The following is a 21,295-nucleotide window of genomic DNA, read 5'->3' as shown; positions in this document are numbered from 1 at the left end:
GAATGCTGCTGCCCACTTTTTAGACATAATCTCTCATGTGCTTAAAATAAATTGGATTGGATATTTCAAAGAACTAAGTCAAAAGATAACATATTTGAACTTATGAAGCTTCAATGAACGGCTCTTGTGTGCTGTGGTGTAAAATAGCTGATTTTCTCTGGAAAAGTGTGCTTTAAAATCATCAAACTCCATGCAAACCATAGTCAGTTTGGTAAAAATGTGTCAACGTCTCATAAAAATGTTTTTTAAAAAAACAAAAAAAAAACAGATATTCAAAAATACGGACGGCAAATTCGATGCAAACCCTTTAGTTTCTGTCCTCAAATGAAAGTATGAGGAGATTGTTTGACTCAGATTGGTTCACACCAGCAGAAACATTTATTTCGATTGATCGAGAAAATAATAATCGAGTAATCGTCTGGTCCATAAAATGTCAGATAACGTCAAAAAACAAAAACAAACGTTGATCAGTGTTTGTCAAACCAGGAAATGTCTTGTTTTTGTCCACAAACCAAAATGATTGGAGCAAATAAACTACAAAATATTCACATTTAAGAAGCTGAAACAATCAGAAAACCGCTTCAAACCGATGAATGATTATCAAAATAGTTGACGATTCATTCAGTAATTGTTTTCCGCTCTAGTGTACTTCTATATTCTCATATGAGTTAACTTGGATATTTGACTACTAGCCTAACAGAGTGACACCATGAGGCTGAGAAGACTCATTCTGAGTCAAATGTCTCAATAACTCTTAATGTATTAGACTCGAAATTTGCTTGCTTGATTCATGCAGCGTTTTGTTGACGTTTGCCATCGTAGCTCTCTCTGTGCGCAGCGTGTGATGCGTTAAGTGTCCTCGCGTCAAATGTCACTCTGTGCTTTTCAAAAGTAATTCTTTTCCCATCAGCCTCGTCTGTGCTTAGTGTTTAATGCCAATTGAATGAATATGGAAAACGTCACATCTGCTTAATGTCAGTATTGTCGCAACGCATCACGGTGATAAGCATGAATACATTATTTACGCGAGTGTGGTCTTTCCGTCTTATTATATGATAGTTCACGTTTTACAAATTTCCCTTAATATGAAAATATCTACATGAATCATGAATCACTTTAATCCCATATACGTGTGACAGGAGCAACGCAAACACTTCAGTTTGATTCTGTCATCTGCAAATATGTCGATGTTTGAAATCGAAGGTTAGTAGAGTTTGAGATTTATAACCATATACTCAGTCGTGGTAACGGCTTTGTTGAGCCTGACGTGAGTTTCATATGAAGTTATTGGAAATGTGACTCATCACAGTGACATTTCTCGCTTGCAAACCTGCAGCGACGCTGAATCACCATCTGATGTGATCAGGCAGCAATTATTGTGAGTCAAAAATGAGTCAGACATGAAGTCAGACATCAAGTTTTTGATGGATTTTTCCACAGTCTGACTCATGGAGAAATGTTTTTCAGAGGTTCGATAAGTTGGATTTTTTTTTTTAATGGTATATTTGGCTGATTATCTTTTTTCCTTCGTCCGATAAAATGCAACTGTTAAATAATAACAAATGATACACAGAATTGCTTTAATTCATATTTTCTAAATAACCTGAGTGCGTTTATGAGTTTCAATCACTCTGCTATGAGGAGTCTGGAAATCCAAGCTGACATTCAAGCACCAGGAGTTTCCTCTTCACAGTGGAGTCTCAGAATGGCTTCATTCTCCCCTGCTGATCAGGGATTAAACCACTTTCTATTAGAGCAGAGAATCTCGCCGTGACACACCTGAGCCCGGGCACTCAGGCAAGCAGATGGAAATAATGTCCAAGTCTCACCTTCTTTAATTACTACTACTACCCTCCTGCAGCGGTGCTCACACACCCAAGGGGAATTGTTTTAATAATCCTGCGGTTCGTATCAAGCTGCAGGATTGTTCAGAATATGGAAAGTTCTCTGCAGCTGTTGAAAAGTTTATTCCTGTGCTGTCACGACGACACGTTCACAGTGCACAGTCACTGCCGGGAAGGAGAGAGAAGAGCAAAGGAATACGTGATTATGATGATGAAAGCAAAAGAGGTGGAAAAAGAGGAGGAGGTTGCGCACGAGGTAAAAGGAGGAGAGAGAGGGAGAGAGAGATGGAGCGCAGGGCCCTGGGGTGATATCTGTGTCTGCACTTCCATTAGGGACCAGCTCACTAAGGTTACGTGAGCAAGAAGACATGCACAGCTTTGACTTTTCTTTCTTTCTTTCTTTCTTTCTTTCTTTCTTTCTTTCTTTCTTCCTCGCTCTCCTCTCTAAACAAGATTATGAGAAGACAAAATGGAATTAGGATAAACTAAAAAGATTTAAAAAATGTAAATGAGTAATGTATTTCTGATGTTCACCACATTAACACTGAATTAACACCCAGTTCTTTGACAGTGTTCTAGCAAAACAATATGACAGGGTTACAGTGTTTCTCCACAGTGTTGGTGTTAAAGAGTCTGATGACAGTGGACGTGAAGGACGTGAAGGACCTGTGGAAGTGCTCCGTCCCACACTGTGGCTGCTGAAGGAGCTGCTGAAAGCTTCCACAGTGTCATGCAGCGGGTGATAGATGTTGTCCATGATGGAGCTTAGCTTAGCTTAAGTCCTTATCTCACCCACTTCCTCTGTGAAGTGCAGAGGACAGTTAACATCGTTAAATCCCCCAAGTAGAAAAATGGTTAAAAGGTTTTTTTGATCATTCTGCTCCAAGGCTGACAAACATAATCCCTTCTGCAGAGGTTACGGCCGCATCATAGTTTACAGGGTAACAGTAACAGAGTCTCTTCCACCTCCTACTTGTTTCAAATTCCCCTGTAAGCTGAGGACAACTTTCACAGTTGTTACCGATTTTACAATTACAATTGCGTCCAGAGTCGGCTCAAAAAACATGTTTGATTGTCAGCGACTGAGGTCGGGGCTGTTACCCTCACACACCGACGGATTGCTGCCCCTAAATAGTGCTGACTGGTGCAGACTCTGCCCAATGGGGAATCGTGGGTGTAGCAACTGTCAAGATATCAACCTACACACAAGTTGTACACAAAGTTGTTTGTTCTTTGCCATATTCTAATCCACTTTCATGACTTTAATAAACTCCTCGTGTGCAAATGTTCCGCCAACACTGTAAAAGTATCCGTGGGACACTATCTTTGCATCCACCAAAGATCATTTGAAATGATTGAGGTTCTTCTTCCCTGCCACAGCTGCTGTCTATAATCATTCAGTCATTCTTGGCTTGTGCCGTTCTCCGGCAGCGCAAAGGTCTGAATATGAGAAAATTAAAATCGAGCCATGTTCAAGGCGAGTGCATCCACTGTGAAGCGTTTGTGCATTTGGTGGAGCTGGGCCTGAATACCCTCTCTGTTCTCATCTCAAAGGCTTCTTGTCTGCTCTGTGGTGACAGCCAAAAGGATTCTGTGAGAAAGAAAGAGCATCTTTCTCTTAAATTATACTCACAGTTTAATACACCGCAATACCAGAAGACTGTTGTCTTTTCATTTCTATAAAACCTTTAAAACCTTTGTAGAGGAACTTTAAACCAAGTGTTTGAGCAGCTGACCTAATTATCTAATTTAAGCAAATGATAAAATGATTTTCTTTTGAAAAGGAGTTAAGGGAATTGATTTAATTGGCTGGAAGCTGTATGCAAAGTGTGGAGTGACTGGAATAGATACAATAATTGGAGATAGGAAAATTGTGTGTGTGTGTTCTTGTATTTGTTACCTTTTGTAACACTGACCTTCTGCACCTCATGGAGACCAAAGCCTGGTCCTAATGAGGCACAACCTCAAACTGGTTAAGATTTAAATTGTGGGGGTGCCGTATAGCTCAGTTGGTAGAGCCGGGGCCCCGTAGGGCAAAGGGCCGATTGCAATGATCTGGGTTGATTCAGCCTGCGGTCCTTTGCTGTGTGTCTTCTAACTCCCTCCCTCCCTCTCTCTCTCTCTCTCTCCCCCCTTTCATGCTTCTCTGTAGGGCGACAACTAACTGTTTCGATTACTTACTACGAAACTTACCGTGAATCTCCCAACAAATCGACTATTAGTGCTTGCTGCTGCAGGGAATTCTAGTCAGAACTTCCTGTTTCGTTTCTTCTTCTTCTTCTTCTTCTTCTTCTTCTTCTTCTTGAAATTCCTCTTCCTCCCATATTTTTGGCGCGTAACTCCTCCCACAGTTTTGAGAAAGCCCCCACACATCCTATATCAAAACGTGCAGTTTAAAGGGGAATGGTGTGCTATGACTATTCTAAGCATTTCGAGTAACCATGGCGACAACAATCGTAAAAAACTGCAAATAATTTCCACATACACATGAATGGGAAACGGTCAAAAAAAGGAGAAAAACCAATCCCACTTTGGAGCATCACAGTGTCGTCATAGAGACGTGATTGAAACTTTAAAAGGATCACAAGACCTAACTAAATTTTGTGATACATATTAAGATATTTGGACAATCACAGTTTAAGTTTTATAATTTTTTGGACATTTTCAGAAAAAGCCCAAAAAATATCTAAAGTTAGGGTTAGGCAATAACTGATAGACTACACGTACCCACACACACACACACAGTATACACTTGACTGAGCCAGTTACACGTAAAGAAGGTCACAAAGAGGCTGAAGAGTCTGCACTTTTTCCCGGAGAGCAGCTGTGCAGTCAGTACACAGAAGGTGCTCGATCCTCCATTAGCTCCTAATTCCAGCAAAGGGCACCATCATCATCCCTCTCCTGTTAGAATAATAGGGTTCTTCTTATTCTCTTTGATCCTCCTCCTTCTCTCCCCCCCTACTGTCTTCCTCCCTCCCGGGGCTTCTCTTACAGAAAAACACTTTTGAGGACACAGACTTCCCGACGGCACTCCATTTGCCGGTGCTTGACAGAAATTGGTAGTGTCAGCTGCCGTGTAGCTCCTCAGACTAGATTTGAGACGACCACTGAATGAAAGAAAGGAAAAAAAAAAACAACAACATTAAGAAAGTAGAGTGTTTCATCCTGGCTGATGTGCTTCGAAGTGCTGCCAGAGATGTTTGAGACCCCACAGAGCACAGGAAAGTCAATGAATGAATGGATGAATGAATGACACAAAAGAAAGGGGTTATGCTGCCTGTCTGACATTTTATATAAGACCAGATTTTGACATTTCACATGGTGCTCAGTGATGGAGGTAAGTGAGGACAGTGTCCGACCTCAGGCTCTCATCATGACCCAGTGCATGGAATAGATTTACTCGCCTACTTTAGAGACTTTAGAGACAGGAATACAAGGATCAATACGCTGTCTATACGGCATACATAATGTTCTTACCTTGAACGCTGAGGCCAAGGAATCTGAAATCACTTCCTCACATCGTCGCGGCGGAAATACACGTTTTTGGCTTAAACTGGCACTTTATTGTTTTGCTGTTCTCTTGGCTGCTGGGATGCAGGTCCACCACGTAGACATTAATATTGAAATAAAGTCTTAACTTTTATTCCAATTAAAAGCGGAACATTTTTTTGGAGAAACATGTATGAGCTATGCAGAAAAAAATAACAACCACATCTTACATTTTTCGCTCCGTAGGTGTTTTTTACTCGTAATGTCATGAGGGATACTGGTTGCCACTGGCTGCTGAAACTTGTCAGTTTCCAGTTCCAGTTCCCTTTTACCTGGTGATTTGTTTGACATTCTAAGTTTTTGAACCAGTAAAGAAAAATAATATCGAGTGTCTCTCTGTGCTCTTCTTCTCTCGCTCCCTCCCTCGCTCCACCCTCCAGCAGTGAACTTGAGTGACTTCTATAATGAGCACTTCTCCCCCTCCCTCCTGGCCTTCTTCGTGGTCCCTGGTCGTTATCAGAAGTCTCCGTGCTGCTTGCTGCGTGACAACAAGTCCTCACGTGACCGTCACTCCCCCGTTTTCCCCGCATTGGTGTAGATTGCAACTCATTTTCTTGCGTCTGAAATTGTGTCCTTGTGTGTTCGTTGCCGTCCACAGTAAAAGAAAAAAAGTCAAACTCTTCTTCTATCAAAGAACATAAAAGTAAAAAGAGAAACCTTGATATTTCCTTTGCTTCTTCACCCTTCTGCTATTCCCCTGTTTGTCTCTTTCATGTTTCCACCAGCAGTGATTTATTCACCGCTGTCATTTCATCTCTGCTTTCCTTTCTTTGAGTCATTCTCAGTTTTAGCCTCGCCTTTACGCTCTCTCTCTCTCTCTCTCTTGCTCTCTTTATCCTTTTTAGACTTCTACTATCTCCTCTTTTATGCCTCACATCTATTTCCATTTGACTTTGTGTATCACAGCTACATTTGTGCAGTCTCACATGAATGGGTGGTTTGGTTTAATCAATATTAATGGTCCCCATGCTGTTAGGTAAAGGGTGGAACATGCAGAGGATGAAGGCTCCTGCTTGTCTGCCTTTGTTAGAGCGCTGAACAATATTTCCCCCATGTACGTGTGTGTGTGTGTGTGTGTGTGTGAGAGAGAGAGAGAGAGAGCGATGGTGGAAAAAAACTGGGTCAAGTTTACCTTGCACTGTGGGTGATAAGCACCACCGGGAACACTTTCAACCTACATCTCATTCTCTTATTCTTGTTTTCCTCATCTACTTCTACTGAGTTTGCAGTTCTGGGCAGTTTTCCCTTAAGCGTCTACTTTTCTTCTTCTCTTCTCTTCTTCTTTTTTCTCTTCTCTTTCATGTGATGGCGGTTAGCTCTCAGCCATAGACGATATATAAGAGATGCATGTAGTCCTCTGGTGGCACAACAAACTCCCAATGTGAAGCCTCAGAATATGCGATTTGACTTCATGCTCCTACACCGATATAGCAACCTTTATCTTTCTCATGTATATTTCTTCTCTCATTCTGCTTCTTTTATCTTAATTTTGCTCCTTTTATCTTCATTCTGCATATGTCCACATCGCTCGTGTGATTACGGCAGTGTAGCATGTGACATGTGAGTTAGGGCTGAACATCCATCCATCTTCTACTGCTTTATCTTCTACATGAGGGTCGTGGGGGGGGGGGGGGGTGCTGTGCCATTCTCCGCTGACATAGGGCGAAAGGCGGGGTCACACCCTGGACAGTTCGCCAGTCCATCACAGGAACACATGTAGAGACAAACAACCGTCCACTCCCACACTCATGGTCAATTTAGAGTGTCCAATTGACCTAATCCCCATATTGCATGTTTTTAGACTGTGGGAGTCTAAAAACACACACACACACACACACACACACACAGGGAGAACATGCATAGGACTGTGAGGACCATGATTTGTGGTCCTCACACAGCCACAAATACAAGAACACACACACACAAGCTTTGATTGGTATCAGCACCAGGACCAGCTGCAGGCCAGGCTGTGTGTGTGTGTGTGTGTGTGTGTGTGTGATTATTGCAGCCTCACAGAAACAAGTTAAAATCTATAGAACAATGTCAGGATGTAATTGATCCAAATTAGAAAGTGTGAAATGGCCCAGTAGCACTTGGTGGACCTGCACTTAAAATCCACCCCATCGGCACGTGGGATCAATTTCCATAAGGCTGGTTATGGATCGGATTGATCAGGACGTCCTGTGTGCAGGTAAATGAATGAATGAATGAATGAATGAAAAAACAGATAGATGAGCTGAGACAGGGCTGCCACTGTTCTGTGACCTCATTATATTTTGGATTAGATGATTAGATCGCACGTCTTTAATTGGGCAGCACAGTTACAAACACTAGTGTTAGCTAAGTGGGCAGAGAAAGCCAAATGTAATTGGCAACAATCAACTGTCTCCTGGTGGGCAGCAGCTCTGAGCTCTCTCACAGTGCAGTGAGGACATAAAATGAGACAAATGCACATACAGCCACCTCTAGTGTTTGCAGAGAATGGGCCGAAAATATCACTAAGCGGCACTTCTCTGGGGGAAAATGACTTGTTGATGACAGCCGTCAGAGCACAATGGCCAGCCTGGTTTGTGATGATAGAACGGCAACAATAACTCAAACTAGAGTGGCAATTCCGTGGCCGAAATTTCGAGGGTGCCTGCAGTTCTTGCGGCATGTGTCGTCATTGGGAAACATTATTTGGATCCAATCCACCTTGGAAGGACTTTTTGGTGGAGTCACCCTTTATTTAATAATAAAATAAAGTTTCCCATTCATGTGTATGTGGAAGTTATATCGCAGTTTTTTGCGATTTTTGTCGCCATGGTTACTTGAAACACTTGGAAATAGTCATAGCACACAAGTCCCGGTCAAGCCGCACGTTTTGATATAACATGTGTGGGGGTTTTCTCAAAACTGTGGGAGGAGTTACACGTCAAAGTTTTGTGTGGAAGAATAGCAATTCAATACAGAGAGACTTACACGCCCCTCCCTAAGTCCCCTCTCCTTTCACGCACACACACGCACGCACACGCACACACACGCACCTGTCCCTATCTCTCCTAAACCAGCAGAGAAAGCTGAGAAAACAGCATGTTTTAAAATTGTCATATTTCAAGAACGGTTGATGATAGAGATAAAATTTTTGGTTTGTGAGCGTCAGGAGGCTTTCGGCAACTCCCACATTTAAATTTGTGACAAACGGGCGTGAATTGACAGAGAAATCACAGTTTTAAAATCCCCCTCGTCTTGATTTTTCCAGAACTCAAAAGCAGACATTTTAACATGGGAGTGAATGGAGAGTGTGACCATAACTCTCTGCGCTTTGAGGTGATTTTAAGAAAAACTACAAGTCATATGAACATGAAAACAAACACAGGGTTACACGACACCCATGGCAACATTTTGATGTAAAAATTATCAGTGTAGGTTGAAAATTGTGGGCAGGAGAAGAGTTTGTTTAGAAATTTTTGGTGATTATTTTGCTGGATCTCGCTAGAGTGGCACACTCTAGCTGCCGCCTACACAACGCAATACACACCCATTATAAAATCTGAAAACGTCGAAAAAAAGTACAAAACGTAAACTGCGATTGTTTAAAAACCGTAACATGTATCAAAACTTTGACTTAGGTCAGAAAAGTCCCAAGTCTTGTGACCCGTTTAAAGTTCCAACCACGTTTCTGCGTTAAAGTATGACGACACTGTGATGCTCCAAAGCGGGCTTGGTTTTTTTCCAAATTTTGGCCGTTTCAATGCATTTTAATAGGGAAATTTTCGGCACGTTTTCGCGATTTTTGTCGCCATGGTTATGCGAAATGCTTATAAAAGTCATAGCACACCATTCCCGGTCAAGGCGCACGTTTTGATATAACTTGTGTTGGGGTTTTCTCAAAGCTGCGGGAGGAGTAGCGTGCCAAAAAACGGGCGGAAGAGGAAAACATAAGCAGAATAAACGCGTAGGATTACAAGATGTGCTCGCAGCACAATGCATTCTAGTGAGAACTCTAGGAGTTCTGACTAGTATGCCTTGTGGCTGCAGGCACCTAACTAGAGTGGCAATTCCGTGGCCGAAATTTCGAGGGTGCCTGCAGTTCTTGCGGCATGTGTCGTCATTGGGAAACATTATTTGGATCCAATCCACCTTGGAAGGACTTTTTGGTGGAGTCACCCTTTATTTAATAATAAAATAAAGTTTCCCATTCATGTGTATTATATCGCAGTTTTTTGCGATTTTTGTCGCCATGGTTACTTGAAACACTTTGAAATAGTCATAGCACACAAGTCCCGGTCAAGACGCACGTTTTGATATAACATGTGTGGGGGTTTTCTCAAAACTGTGGGAGGAGTTACACGTCAAAGTTTTGTATGGAAGAATACAGAGAGACTGATAAGCCCCTCCCCTAGTCCCCTCTTCTCCTTACAGACGCGCACGCACACACACGCACACACCAAACACACACGCACACGCACGCACCTGTCCCTATCTCTCCAAAACCAGCAGAGAAAGCAGAGAAAACAGCATGTTTTAAAGTTGTCATATTTCAAGAACGGTTGATGATAGAGATAAAATTTTTGGTTTGTGAGCGTCAGGAGGCTTTCGGCAACTCCCACATTTAAATTTGTGACAAACGGGCAAGAATTGACAGAGAAATCACAGTTTTAAAATCACCCTCGTCTTGATTTTCCCAGAACTCAAAAGCAGACATTTTAACATGGGAGTGAATGTAGAGTGTGACTGGAGTTGTCTGCGCTTTGAGGTGATTTTAAGAAAAACTACAAGTCATATGAACATGAAAACACACACAGGGTTACACGACACCCATGGCAACGTTTTGATGTAAAAATTATCAGTGTAGGTTGGAAATTGTGGGCAGGAGAGGAGTTTGTTTAGGAATTTTTGGTGATTATTTTGCTGGATCTCGCTAGAGTGGGCCACTCTAGCGATCCGCCCACACACTTCACAGACCACTCACACAATCATTATAAAATCAGAAAACGTAAAAAAAAAGTACAAAACGTAAACTGCGATGGTTTAAAAACCGTAACATGGATCAAAATGTCGACTTAGGTCAGAAAAGTCCCAAGTCTTGTGACCCGTTTAAAGTTCCAACCACGTTTCTGCGTTAAAGTATGACGACACTGTGATGCTCCAAAGTGGGCTTGGTTTTTTTCGGTTTCCCATTATTGTGTGAGTGGAAATTGTTTTACATTTTCGCGATTTCTGTCGCCATGGTTACGCGAAAGTCTTAGAAAAGTCATAGCTCACGATTCCCGATCAGGCCGCACGTTTTGATGTAACTTGTGTTGGGGTTTTCTGGAAGCTGCGGGAGGAGTAGCGCGGCAAACTTTTGGCGGACGCGAGAAGAAGAAGAAGAATAAACGCGCAGGATTACAAGATGTGCTCGCAGCACAATGCATTCTAGTGAGAACTCTAGGAGTTCTGACTAGTATGCCTTGTGGCTGCAGGCACCTAATGACCGCTTGCTGAGGTATGCAAAAGAAACCATCTCTGAACACAGAACATGTCCTTACAGGAGAAGGAGACGTCACCAGGTGCCAGCGCTGTTACTTTATTACATGTCCTGTGTACCTAATAAAGGGGCCGCTGAGTGTAGGCGAGTGTAGGCTTGCTATAATGTAATCATTTAAAAAGTCATGCATTTTACTCACGTCTAAATGATCTAGTGCAGTGGTTCCCAAACTGTTCACAGTCCTCAGATGTTTGACCTCCAGCCATGTGACCCCTGCTCTCACGCACTTATAGCAGCTAGAAAAAGACATTTAGCATGCTTAACATACAAATAAAATCTCTTAAAGTGAATTATTTCTCACAAAATGGATTTTCAGTGAGCAACACCAGTTCACTTTAGAAAAAAGAAATCTACCAAATATTTCGACATTTCTAGAGCATAATTAGTTATGAATCCACTTGAAATGTCGGCTGTATTATGGGACTGTAGCCTATGTCTATTTATACGCCTGTTTTAAAATAGTCGGTTTTCAAATCACATTTCAGGGTGATTCAGTCTAAGATGTCAGGTGTTAACACTGCTACAAGTAGTGTGTGTTTCTGCACGTGTGTGTGTGTGTGTGTGTTCCTATTTGTGTGTCCATTTCTATCCACGTTAACAATAGGGGGATTTAAGATTTTATTCCTATTCAAATGTGGTATTTAACGAGTGTACACTCTGTGTCGTCTTCACGTGTGGATCTCATCTCCATTCACGTCTCTACTCTGAGTGTGCGTGTACGTGTGTGTGTGTGTGTGTGCATGTATGGGTGTCCCGCTCACATGTGAAGCCATGTGACCTGAGATAGAGGGACAAATCAAACACTCTCGCCTGAGTGCAAAGATGAGATGGTGTTGTTTGCGTTTGGTTAGTTCTTCCCTCTCTGTTTGCCGCTTGCTTTTATTTGCATTTATTGATGCCCCTCACGTTGCCTTGGAAAACAAGAGCGGCTTGTGTCGCGCATTAAAAGGCCTTTGAACAAATAACACTGTGTGTGTGCTGCGGGGTTGAGTATCCTGAGAAAAGGAGTGCACATTTTAAAAAGCTTGGTAAATTCACTGCCTGTAATGTGTGTGAAAATGAAGCGATGCCACAGTCGCATCTGACGCGGTATTAAGTGCCACAGAAAAGCTGATATTATTCTTGAAATATCCCATGATTCTTGCTGTCTCTCTCTCATCATCATCATCTTCCTCCACCCTCTCTTCCTCATTTCTTATCTTAGCTGACAGGGATGAATGACTGAGGAAATTGAATCCTCTTTATCACTCTTGTGCTTCCAGAGTGAGCCCTGCTATTGCACACAATGGCTGCTCCTGCACCTTTAGGTGATTCTGCTGAAGTTGCCTCGTCATCTCACCTGCAGTTATTTCTCTCTCCCTCTCTCTCTCTCTCTCTCTCTCTATCTCTTTTGTTTCTGTCTGTAGTTGTCGTACAAGCAACAGGAAGAGTCTGATCCTGACCACCACCTCTCCCACGCTGCCTCGCCCACACTCACCTCTGCCTCTCCCTGGACACCTCGGTATGTACTTTAACTCATCAGCCAGAGCTTTGAACTTCTTTGTTTCTTAGTGACAAACAATATGTATCCTCATGTCGTTTACAGCTCTACCTTTGAATCAGTTCAGTCCCTGTGTTGGGACTCATTATCTGAAAGAAATACAATACTTCTTCAGCTCTTACAAGTATAAAAGTGTAATATTATGAGAATAAATTTGCAATATTACGAGAATAAAGTCGTAATATTATGAGAATACATTTGTAATATTACGAGAATAAAGTCGTAATATTATGAGAATACATTTGTAATATTACGAGAATAAAGTTGTAATTTTATGAGAATAAAGTCATCATATTATAAGAATAAAGTTGTAATTTTATGAGAATAAAGTCATCATATTATAAGAATAAAGTCGTAATATTACGAGATTTTGTATAATTATTTGATTTAATTTTAAAATTGAATTGCTCCGCATTTCTCATCTTGTCGCAGGTTGCAGCTGATCGTCTTTGCTTGATTAATAATGACTTTCTATTCACTTTGACTTACTAATGACTAATCTTGTAATAGTACAACTTTATTCTCATAAATTTACAAATTTTATCCCATTACCTTACAACTTTATTCTCATAATATTACACCTTTATACTTGTAATATTACGACTTTATTCTTGTAATATTGCAACTTTATTCTTGTAATATTACGACTTTATGCTCGAAAGATTCGTATAAGAATCACTTTTTTTCCGTACATAGTTTTTCAATGCTTGGAAAAATGCTAAACAAAGCAAGAGCTAAACAACACACTCATTTAAATACAAATGTTTTCTCCTGCCATTGCTCGTTCAACTGGGGAATGAATTACTTAAGGTCCACGTGGATGAAGCTGCTGTGCCTCAGGTTAAGTTTTGTCCCCTGCACAGTGCTGTCGCTGGGGAACATTTAAAATGCCTTCCTTAGTAAATCAAGCTTGGCAAAAATAAGAACCCCTCCTGTCTACTTTCATTGGCTTCTTAGTTGATCCTGTTTCATAATTCACAACAAGATGGGCAACAGATCGTTTTTTAATGTTGCCATGGATTAGCTGTACTAATCATCCTCATCTGCGTCATCATACTCGTCATCATCATCATCATAATCATCCAAGAGCAGCACTCCATTTTCTCTTTTCTTTATTTTTCAACTCAATTGTATTTGACCCCGGGGAGCAATTCAAGCGCTCACAGAGCAGACATTAAAACATTATAATAACAGTTCAAAAATGTTAGTGGTTTTGGTACCCGATCCTTGTTATTTTGTAACTCACTACAGGAAAATACCAGAATATTTAACTAGTCTTCAGGCGTCTTTACATCAGCTGCTCCTTTGTAAACGATAGCTTGATACATGCATTTATGATTAACCTGCCAATCAAATCTCTCAGCCCGTTAATCAAATCAGCCTCATTACTGTTCACAGCACAAAGCACGGCGAATACAAATCTAACATTCGTAAGACTATAAATCAATGTTGGGCCTTAATGGTTTGGCAAAGAATCTAAATCAATTTCATACCATTACACCCCATCACACACTTCATAATAATTGTAAATAGTCACGTTGTAATGCCAGGGTTTGGTTTTCTTTGGGTCATTTAATCACATTTTTTATTTAATGTATATTTTCCTGCTGTTGCGTGCTGCGCTCTAATGTCTCATCATCTGTTTCTATCTTCTCGTGCCATCAGGGAGCAGCCCTCTGGACAGCCCGCGAAACTTCTCTCCCAGCAACCCGGCACATTTCTCGTTTGCCTCCTCCAGAAGGTCACTGCTTTATATCACCTAACATACTGTTTGCATGTTTTTATATTCTCACAGTGTGACAACGAGAGAGACAGGGGGGGGGGGGGTTAAAAGAGACAGACAGGGGTTATGTCGGCATGAGGAGGAGAGACATCATGTGAGACCGGGAGGTGAGGTGAGGGTGAGGATCTGTTGCCGTGCGAAGAAAGTCTCGCACATTCTGGGACACGTGCAGCGTCTCGCTGTGTAACAGGCTGACTCACGTACGGTCTGACAGGACCCAGACGTTACATTCACAGCAACACTGTTTGTATTCACACTGCTCGGGTGACGAGGTGAAGAGGTGACGCGTGGCCATGAGCGTCTGTTCATATGGAAATCAGGAGAGATTGGCGAATGAAAATTCATTTATTTAATCTAACCCTAATGAGATTACTGATCAGAACGATTTGTTGATAGTCTTCAAAGAGACGTTGGTGCTTGGACGAAGGGTGATTGTAAACTATGTAAACACGTCTGAGTAAAAAGTATTCAAAATGTTTCAAATCTGATTGAATTTGTGAAATAAGTCACAGTTCAAAGTTCACTTGGCTCCTTTTTATGAACAAAAATAAAAGAAAAACGGTCTTTTTTGTGACTTCTGCACAATTATTGCTACTTTATATCACGACTAAAAATGCGATATAAAAGGAATCATAACTTTGACTCAACAACACACAAGAAGAGAACATTTTGTAAAGCCTGAATATGTGACCTATAAACACTCAACCCCCAGGATGTCCATATAAGGAGTTGTGTATTATTCCCACGACAATGTACTTATTATTTATTTAAAAAACATGGCATTGACACCCATGGAAATAACAACAGCATGTAAGAGAGGGAATGAAAACAATAACAATAGGAATGAGAATGAGATTATGATTAACTACAAATATTGTGGCCCATGTTTGTTGCCCCTCCTTTTTTTTGATTTATATATATTTGGCTGAATTTCTTTTTTTTTCTCCCCCCCATTTGATTACATTTAACAGTTTAATAATAAGCTTATCAACAACACTTATGGTCTGTCTCTGCGATCTGGATTTTGTGTCGGCACTGGCGTGAAGGTACCTTACATACTTGTAAACCAAATATTCAGTATATCAAACCAGACATTTCAAATAATGAAGTGTGAGCATTCTCAGTTGCTGAGAACAAAATCTTTCATCAGTAAGTAATAACTGGCTGATGCTGATTATTCAAAAAAGTCTAAAATAAATTGCCCACATCAAGAACGACTTAAAATGCAGCTGCTTCTTTTTAATTTACTATTCTTTTTTTGTCACTAACAAATTAAGACTCAACAAAAGTGGGTTATTTATCTTTTATTATAAAATGGCATCCACACAGATGATAATGACTGCAGCATGAGAGACGTGTAAAGCCCTCACTTTGGTTGTGGTCACATGATTTCCAATATTTGATCCAGGGATTTTCATGTGTTGATGTTGACCAGTATCTCTAGTTTCAGGTGTGTTACAGATGTTCCAGTATATGTGTGTGTGTTTTTTTTATCGTGGTTCACGTTGACATCACTTACTCAACAAATCCTAATACTCTAGCAAACAAAGGCGTCATCATTATAAAGCTTTTTCTCTTATGACATTCTATTGTCCTCATGCACAAAGCATGAAATGAGTGTGTGTGTAAATATGATGATGATTGACCTGCACAGAGCCCAAAAACCCCTTTAGCCCCCCCCCCAAACCCTTTAGTTTTGAATTAGTAGTAGTTTTGAACATCAGGGTCTGACCTCACCTCACTAATGCTCCAAATGGAAGCAAATACCTACAGCATTAGATTCATTCAATAACACATGGATGTAATGTTGCACATACTTTTGCTATGTGGTGTGTTGTTATTAAATAATGCAGAATTAAATAAGGATAATACAAAAAAAAAACAAAAAAACATAGCCTTCTTAATGGCCCCAGGTCTGTTAATTACCACTGTCACTCCCCTCAGTCAGACACAGAGCTTGGAGTGGAGTCTGTGGAGACTGTGGAGACTGTGGAGCCTGTGGAGCCTGTGGAGCCTGTGGAGCCTGGTGCTTCTATAAATCCTCGCTTCATTTATCAAATCCGTCTGCCTGCCTGTCACTGTGGGATCTAAGTATATGGAAGCAAATTGAGTGAGTGTCCCGTGTTCTCCTCGCTAAGGAACGGCTCCAGGGACAAAGTAGTTGTGTTATAAGTCATTGTTGAATTGTTTTTAGTGCCGCTGAAATTGAGACGTGTCTCTTGTTGTTAGTGGAAATAGGTTGTCAGGGTTTTGTCTTACAAAAGGAAATCTTACAGCCGTTTCACTTCGACACGTTGTTATTTTTTCCTCCTACACAATAGCTGATGGGGGTTTTAAACACGCTTATATGTCGTGTTTATGGCATAATGCACGGATCACTTTGAGCGTTTGAATGATGTAATATTTTGTGTTCCCTGCAGAGCGGATGGACGGCGGTGGTCTCTGGCATCTTTGCCCTCTTCTGGATATGGCACCAACACCCCCAGCTCTACGGTAAATGAAGTGATTTCTTATTAGTGTTGTTTAAAAGCTGTTTTAAGAGCTGATGGCTCAAACGTATTAAATAAACCATTAAGCAGGAACTAATATGTTCAACCTCTGATATAAATGCAAACCTGACCTGGAATTTAACATTATTATACTGCTGTGAATTAACATTTATATGAAAAAGTATCTCGTTTTATAGAGGGTTTAGTATTCCATACTCGTCTTGATCCCTGTGCCCTTTTAGGACGCTCTCTCTTGTAATGTTAGACAGCCAATCTCTAGCGTTATTAGATCTTGTTCGCAGCAGGCTGCTTATTGACTTACTGTTTGTGATGAGATTTTACTCCCGAGGTATCAAAATTAGCTATTTGATATGTTCTAGACTATCCATGTACAGATGGCGCTGGTTCAGCTTTCTGTTTAAAGGGTCCAAAGCAATTACAGCATTTTTCTGCTTTTTACACAAATACAATTTAAAGTGAGAACGAGGAGACATTGCTAAGGGATGCACCTAACTAAGCAGCATAGAGCAGGTTTTTCTCAATCCTGGTCCTAGGGAACCACTGCCCTACATGGTTTAGAGGTTTCCTTGCAGAATCCTGATAACCACGACTGAGAAACCCTGGCCCAGAATCAACAGCAGCTCCTCTTAGACTGCAAAAATGGAAATGGTTGGTACATTTAGTCTGAGTACTGCTCTAAATAAATACAATTAAAGGTGTACATTTCTGTACAATGGATACTTGGATGTGGGTTGTACCCACATAGATAGAATAGAATAATATCACTATTTCTTTTTTTGGTCCGTCCAACTCCTCCACCCTGTCTTATATTTTTATGCCACTTCTGCCAATTTGTTCCCTTCCTCCTCCTCCTCCTCCTCCTCCACCCTCTTTACTACTCCAGTCCTCCAGCTCCTCACAGGAGCGGCTGCATCAGCTGCCCTTCCAGCCCACCATGGACGAGCTCCACTTCTTATCCAAGCACTTTGGCAGCACTGAGAGCATCACGGATGACGACGGTGGCCGCAGCTCTCCTCACATGCGGCTGCGCTCCCGTAGTCTTAGGTCAGCAGCTTCTTCTTCTGTCCTGGTTCACTAACTGGTCACTTACAAGCATGACTAACTTAACACCAATAGAATCTCAGTTTAAAGAAAGCCTCTTCCCTTCCATCTTTTTTGAAGTTATATAAGAAATTCAAGCTTGCCTGACCCTCACAGGCGTACAACAATCAGTAAACAGGTGTTATCAGTCAAAGTTAATGAAATTTGGAATAATATTCCAGTTGCAATAAGAAAAATGGACTACATGTACTACTTTAATACATTCAAAAACCATGATGTCATCCTTAATTTTATGCCAATATGTGCCACATTTAATGCTGTATGTTTTTCATATTTATTTGTTCTGTGTGTTGTTGTTTTTGTCTGACCTGCCAGGGACTTTGGCTAATTCTGGCATATTTGCATTGATATGGTCATCAATATGCATTGTTCCTTCTAATTAAATGCATTTCAAATGTCTTAAATAAGCTCTTTCAGAGCAGATTTACAACGGCGACTGCTGGCTGATGCTGTTAAAGCTTTTTTTTAAAGCAGACTCAGACAGATACTGTGACGATGAAACCAGAGGAAAAGACAAAGTCAGCACACAAAATCAGTCCAAGGCAACAAAACTACAAAATCAGCAGAGTCAGGAAACATGCACAAGAACAAACAAACTAATCATAATTACTGCTGGAACTCATCCATCAAAAAAGAATGGATGAACTGGCGGAAGTCAGGGGTCATGGTGAGTATACTGAAAGAGAGAGTGGATAAATAGGGATACTCAGATGATCAGGGCACAGGAAGCAAAACAGGAAGTACATTGTCTGAGATAAGAAAACAAATTGAATCCAAAAATAAAACAAACTCTAAATACACACATAATTGTTGCTACAATGAACAGTTTGTTGGTTTTTATGACTTTTTCTATTATGCTTTAGCTGAACATCCCATACTTAAGGCAAGGAGGACATGTTTGTCCCCCATCTATCTTAATAGTTTTACATTAATAAGTGAAGCTTGAAAAGCCTTATCTTTCTGACTGTTCTGCATTCTTTTCTGTGTTGCTCTTCAGCCCAGGACGCTCCTCCTCCTGCTATGATAATGAGATAGTCATGATGAACCATGTGTACAAAGAGCGCTTTCCAAAGGTAACACACACACACACACACACACACACGTATGATTTAATGCATTATGTATTAAACTGATCACTCAGTCCTCAACATCTATGACTAAACTCATACATTCAGAAATCAGATATTGCAAAAATGAAAAAGGGGACATGTTGTATCTTGGAATGAGTTCAGAGATCTGTGTGCATGAATGTTTAATAGCATACATCCAAACACTAAAAGCGTAGCTATGGGGAATGTAAAACCATGGCAAATGAGATTATGCGACACTGCTCAGCCAAACATGTTCAACCCTGTCAGAGTGAAGTTTATCTATGAAAGCTGCTACAGCTAAGTAAAAAGCTCATTCGGTGTTTTTTGCATCATTTTCCCTCCATCTCACTCCCTTGGTATCAAAAGGAAATGGGGTAAAAGCTTCCTTCATGATAAAAATCAAGCTCCAGGAAATTGGCCATTATAGCTCGGAGTTCATTTAAGGTAAAAGCTCTTTTGGCTTGTTGGAAAGAAGAAAATGACATTGTATTGAAGTGAGTGTGAATTGGCAGAGTCACACCATCTAGGCCACAGATTAAATTGCTTTCCGAAGTCGCCAACGTTTGGCTCATTTGACGAAATGAAATCTCGCTGTAAACATTTCCTCAGTCTGTTGTGTTTTCTAACACGTCGGCCTCTATCGTTGCCTCCCACCCTTTGTCCTCCACCAGGCCACAGCACAGATGGAGGGGAGGCTGGCCGAGTTCTGCCAGGCTTTTTCCCCTGAAAATGTTCTTCCACTCGCCGACGGAGTCCTCAGCTTCATCCACCATCAGATAGTTGAGCTGTCCAGAGACTGCCTGGCCAAAGCCCGCGAGGGCCTCATCACCTCCGTCTACTTCTTTGAACTGCAGCAGAATCTGGAGAAGCTTCTTAATGATGTAAGCTAATGACTTGTATATCTGATATCTGAGCTTTTTACATTATGTTGTTTTATTAGGGCTCGGGCACTCACACAGTGGAGCGAGGACCTATTGGAATTCCTAGAATATTTTCATTTTTGAGGCACTTAACTGAAACGGACGAAAATTGGCACACAAATCAGACCTGGCCATAATATTAATATAATAATAATAATAACAATAATATATCATAATAAAGATAATTCATAAAAGTGGTGCAGTAGTGCCCCCAAAAGTGAAACATGGTAGGACAAAGCCGAAACTAAGTTCCACCAAATTTCATGAAACTTGGGGAAAAAAGTCTATTGGGACCCTGACCTCAACTCAACAGGAAGTCAACCATTTTGAATTTGGCGACCATCTTGGCGATTTGCACTTCTCGTAAATTATGGAACTCCTCTGAGGATGATCAATTTGTGCTAAACATATCAACGATGACAAGTTATCAACATGTCTCGCAGATTCAAAAGGGGCGTGGCCACAGCAACCATTGGAATTTTGGAAGTGGCCTTTAACTTTGCCAAACGTTCACCAATCTGCACAAAACATCATATGTGAGACAAGAGACCCAGTCCGAAATCATCAGCACATGAAAACTAAGTCAAGGGTATAGCGCCACCTGCTGGCAGAGGACCTGCGCGATGCTGCTTTGTAGCTTTAATTTTACTTTTTGTTTGAGCAGGTAATTCTTGGAAACGTCAAGTATGATTGGACATTGTAAATTTTGAAACATGTTCATTGATTGTTCAATGAAACGGTCAAAACTCAAATGTCTTCACCTTCACCCTCACTCTTGCCAACTCTGAGATATTTTTCCTAAAATTCTTTTTATAGCTTAGGTGGATGTTTCCACTCGTTTCCCATCTACATGGTTCAGATCATCAGCAATCATTTTAAAACAGGACGAGATTGTCAATTTCCGTCTTTATGTTTGAAGGTTCTCCACACTAGATTGACTGACTGATAAGTTGACTACCAACAGATGTTGGCAAACAGACGCAGATGATCGAATAATGCCAATAGAATGAACTTTAGCATAACCAGTGATGACGACGATCAATTTAAGACCTTTACCATGTGGTTTTGTTTTGCTGAAGAATCCACTGTAGTTCTCGCCACAGTAAGTGTCTCCTGTGACATACACACACACACACAGGGACGCACGTTGGGATGTCGTGAGACTGTAGACGGGAACGGATTCATGGATTCTGCTCAAGCGTTGAATTTCATCCAAACGCGTCATGGGTGAGAGACGAGATTGAAATTGCGGCGGCTAATTGAGCTTGTGATTTGCTGTTAGGAGATAACAGGCATCAGAAGCCCCACTTTGACGACTTGATTTGATTATTGTGATTACTGTGGGTTGTCTGCTCTGCGTGTGATTGTATCTGATGTGATTTTCATTGTCCGATATTCTCAGATCTTACAGTTTGAAACTCTTGCTCCGTCCCCATGTGTGT

General features: G+C 41.0%; 1 protein-coding gene across 4 annotated transcripts in view; it reads left to right on the top strand.

Annotated features, from left to right (window-relative positions):
• The window catches only part of LOC131475452 (microtubule-associated serine/threonine-protein kinase 1-like), a 45,845-nt gene that overhangs the window by 11,183 nt on the left and 13,367 nt on the right, over positions 1–21,295 (top strand). For all 4 annotated transcript variants that reach the window (XM_058653584.1, XM_058653585.1, XM_058653583.1 and 1 more), the window contains 6 exons: positions 12,315–12,409; positions 14,114–14,189; positions 16,652–16,724; positions 17,625–17,785; positions 18,840–18,915; positions 19,605–19,814. In XM_058653584.1, the coding sequence (XP_058509567.1) occupies positions 12,315–12,409; positions 14,114–14,189; positions 16,652–16,724; positions 17,625–17,785; positions 18,840–18,915; positions 19,605–19,814 (691 nt within the window). The remainder of the gene's footprint in view (positions 1–12,314; positions 12,410–14,113; positions 14,190–16,651; positions 16,725–17,624; positions 17,786–18,839; positions 18,916–19,604; positions 19,815–21,295) is intronic.

Source organism: Solea solea, chromosome 16, assembly GCF_958295425.1.
Source record: "Solea solea chromosome 16, fSolSol10.1, whole genome shotgun sequence".
Lineage (NCBI taxonomy): Eukaryota > Metazoa > Chordata > Actinopteri > Pleuronectiformes > Soleidae > Solea > Solea solea.
This window is presented reverse-complemented; position numbering and strand designations above follow the sequence as displayed.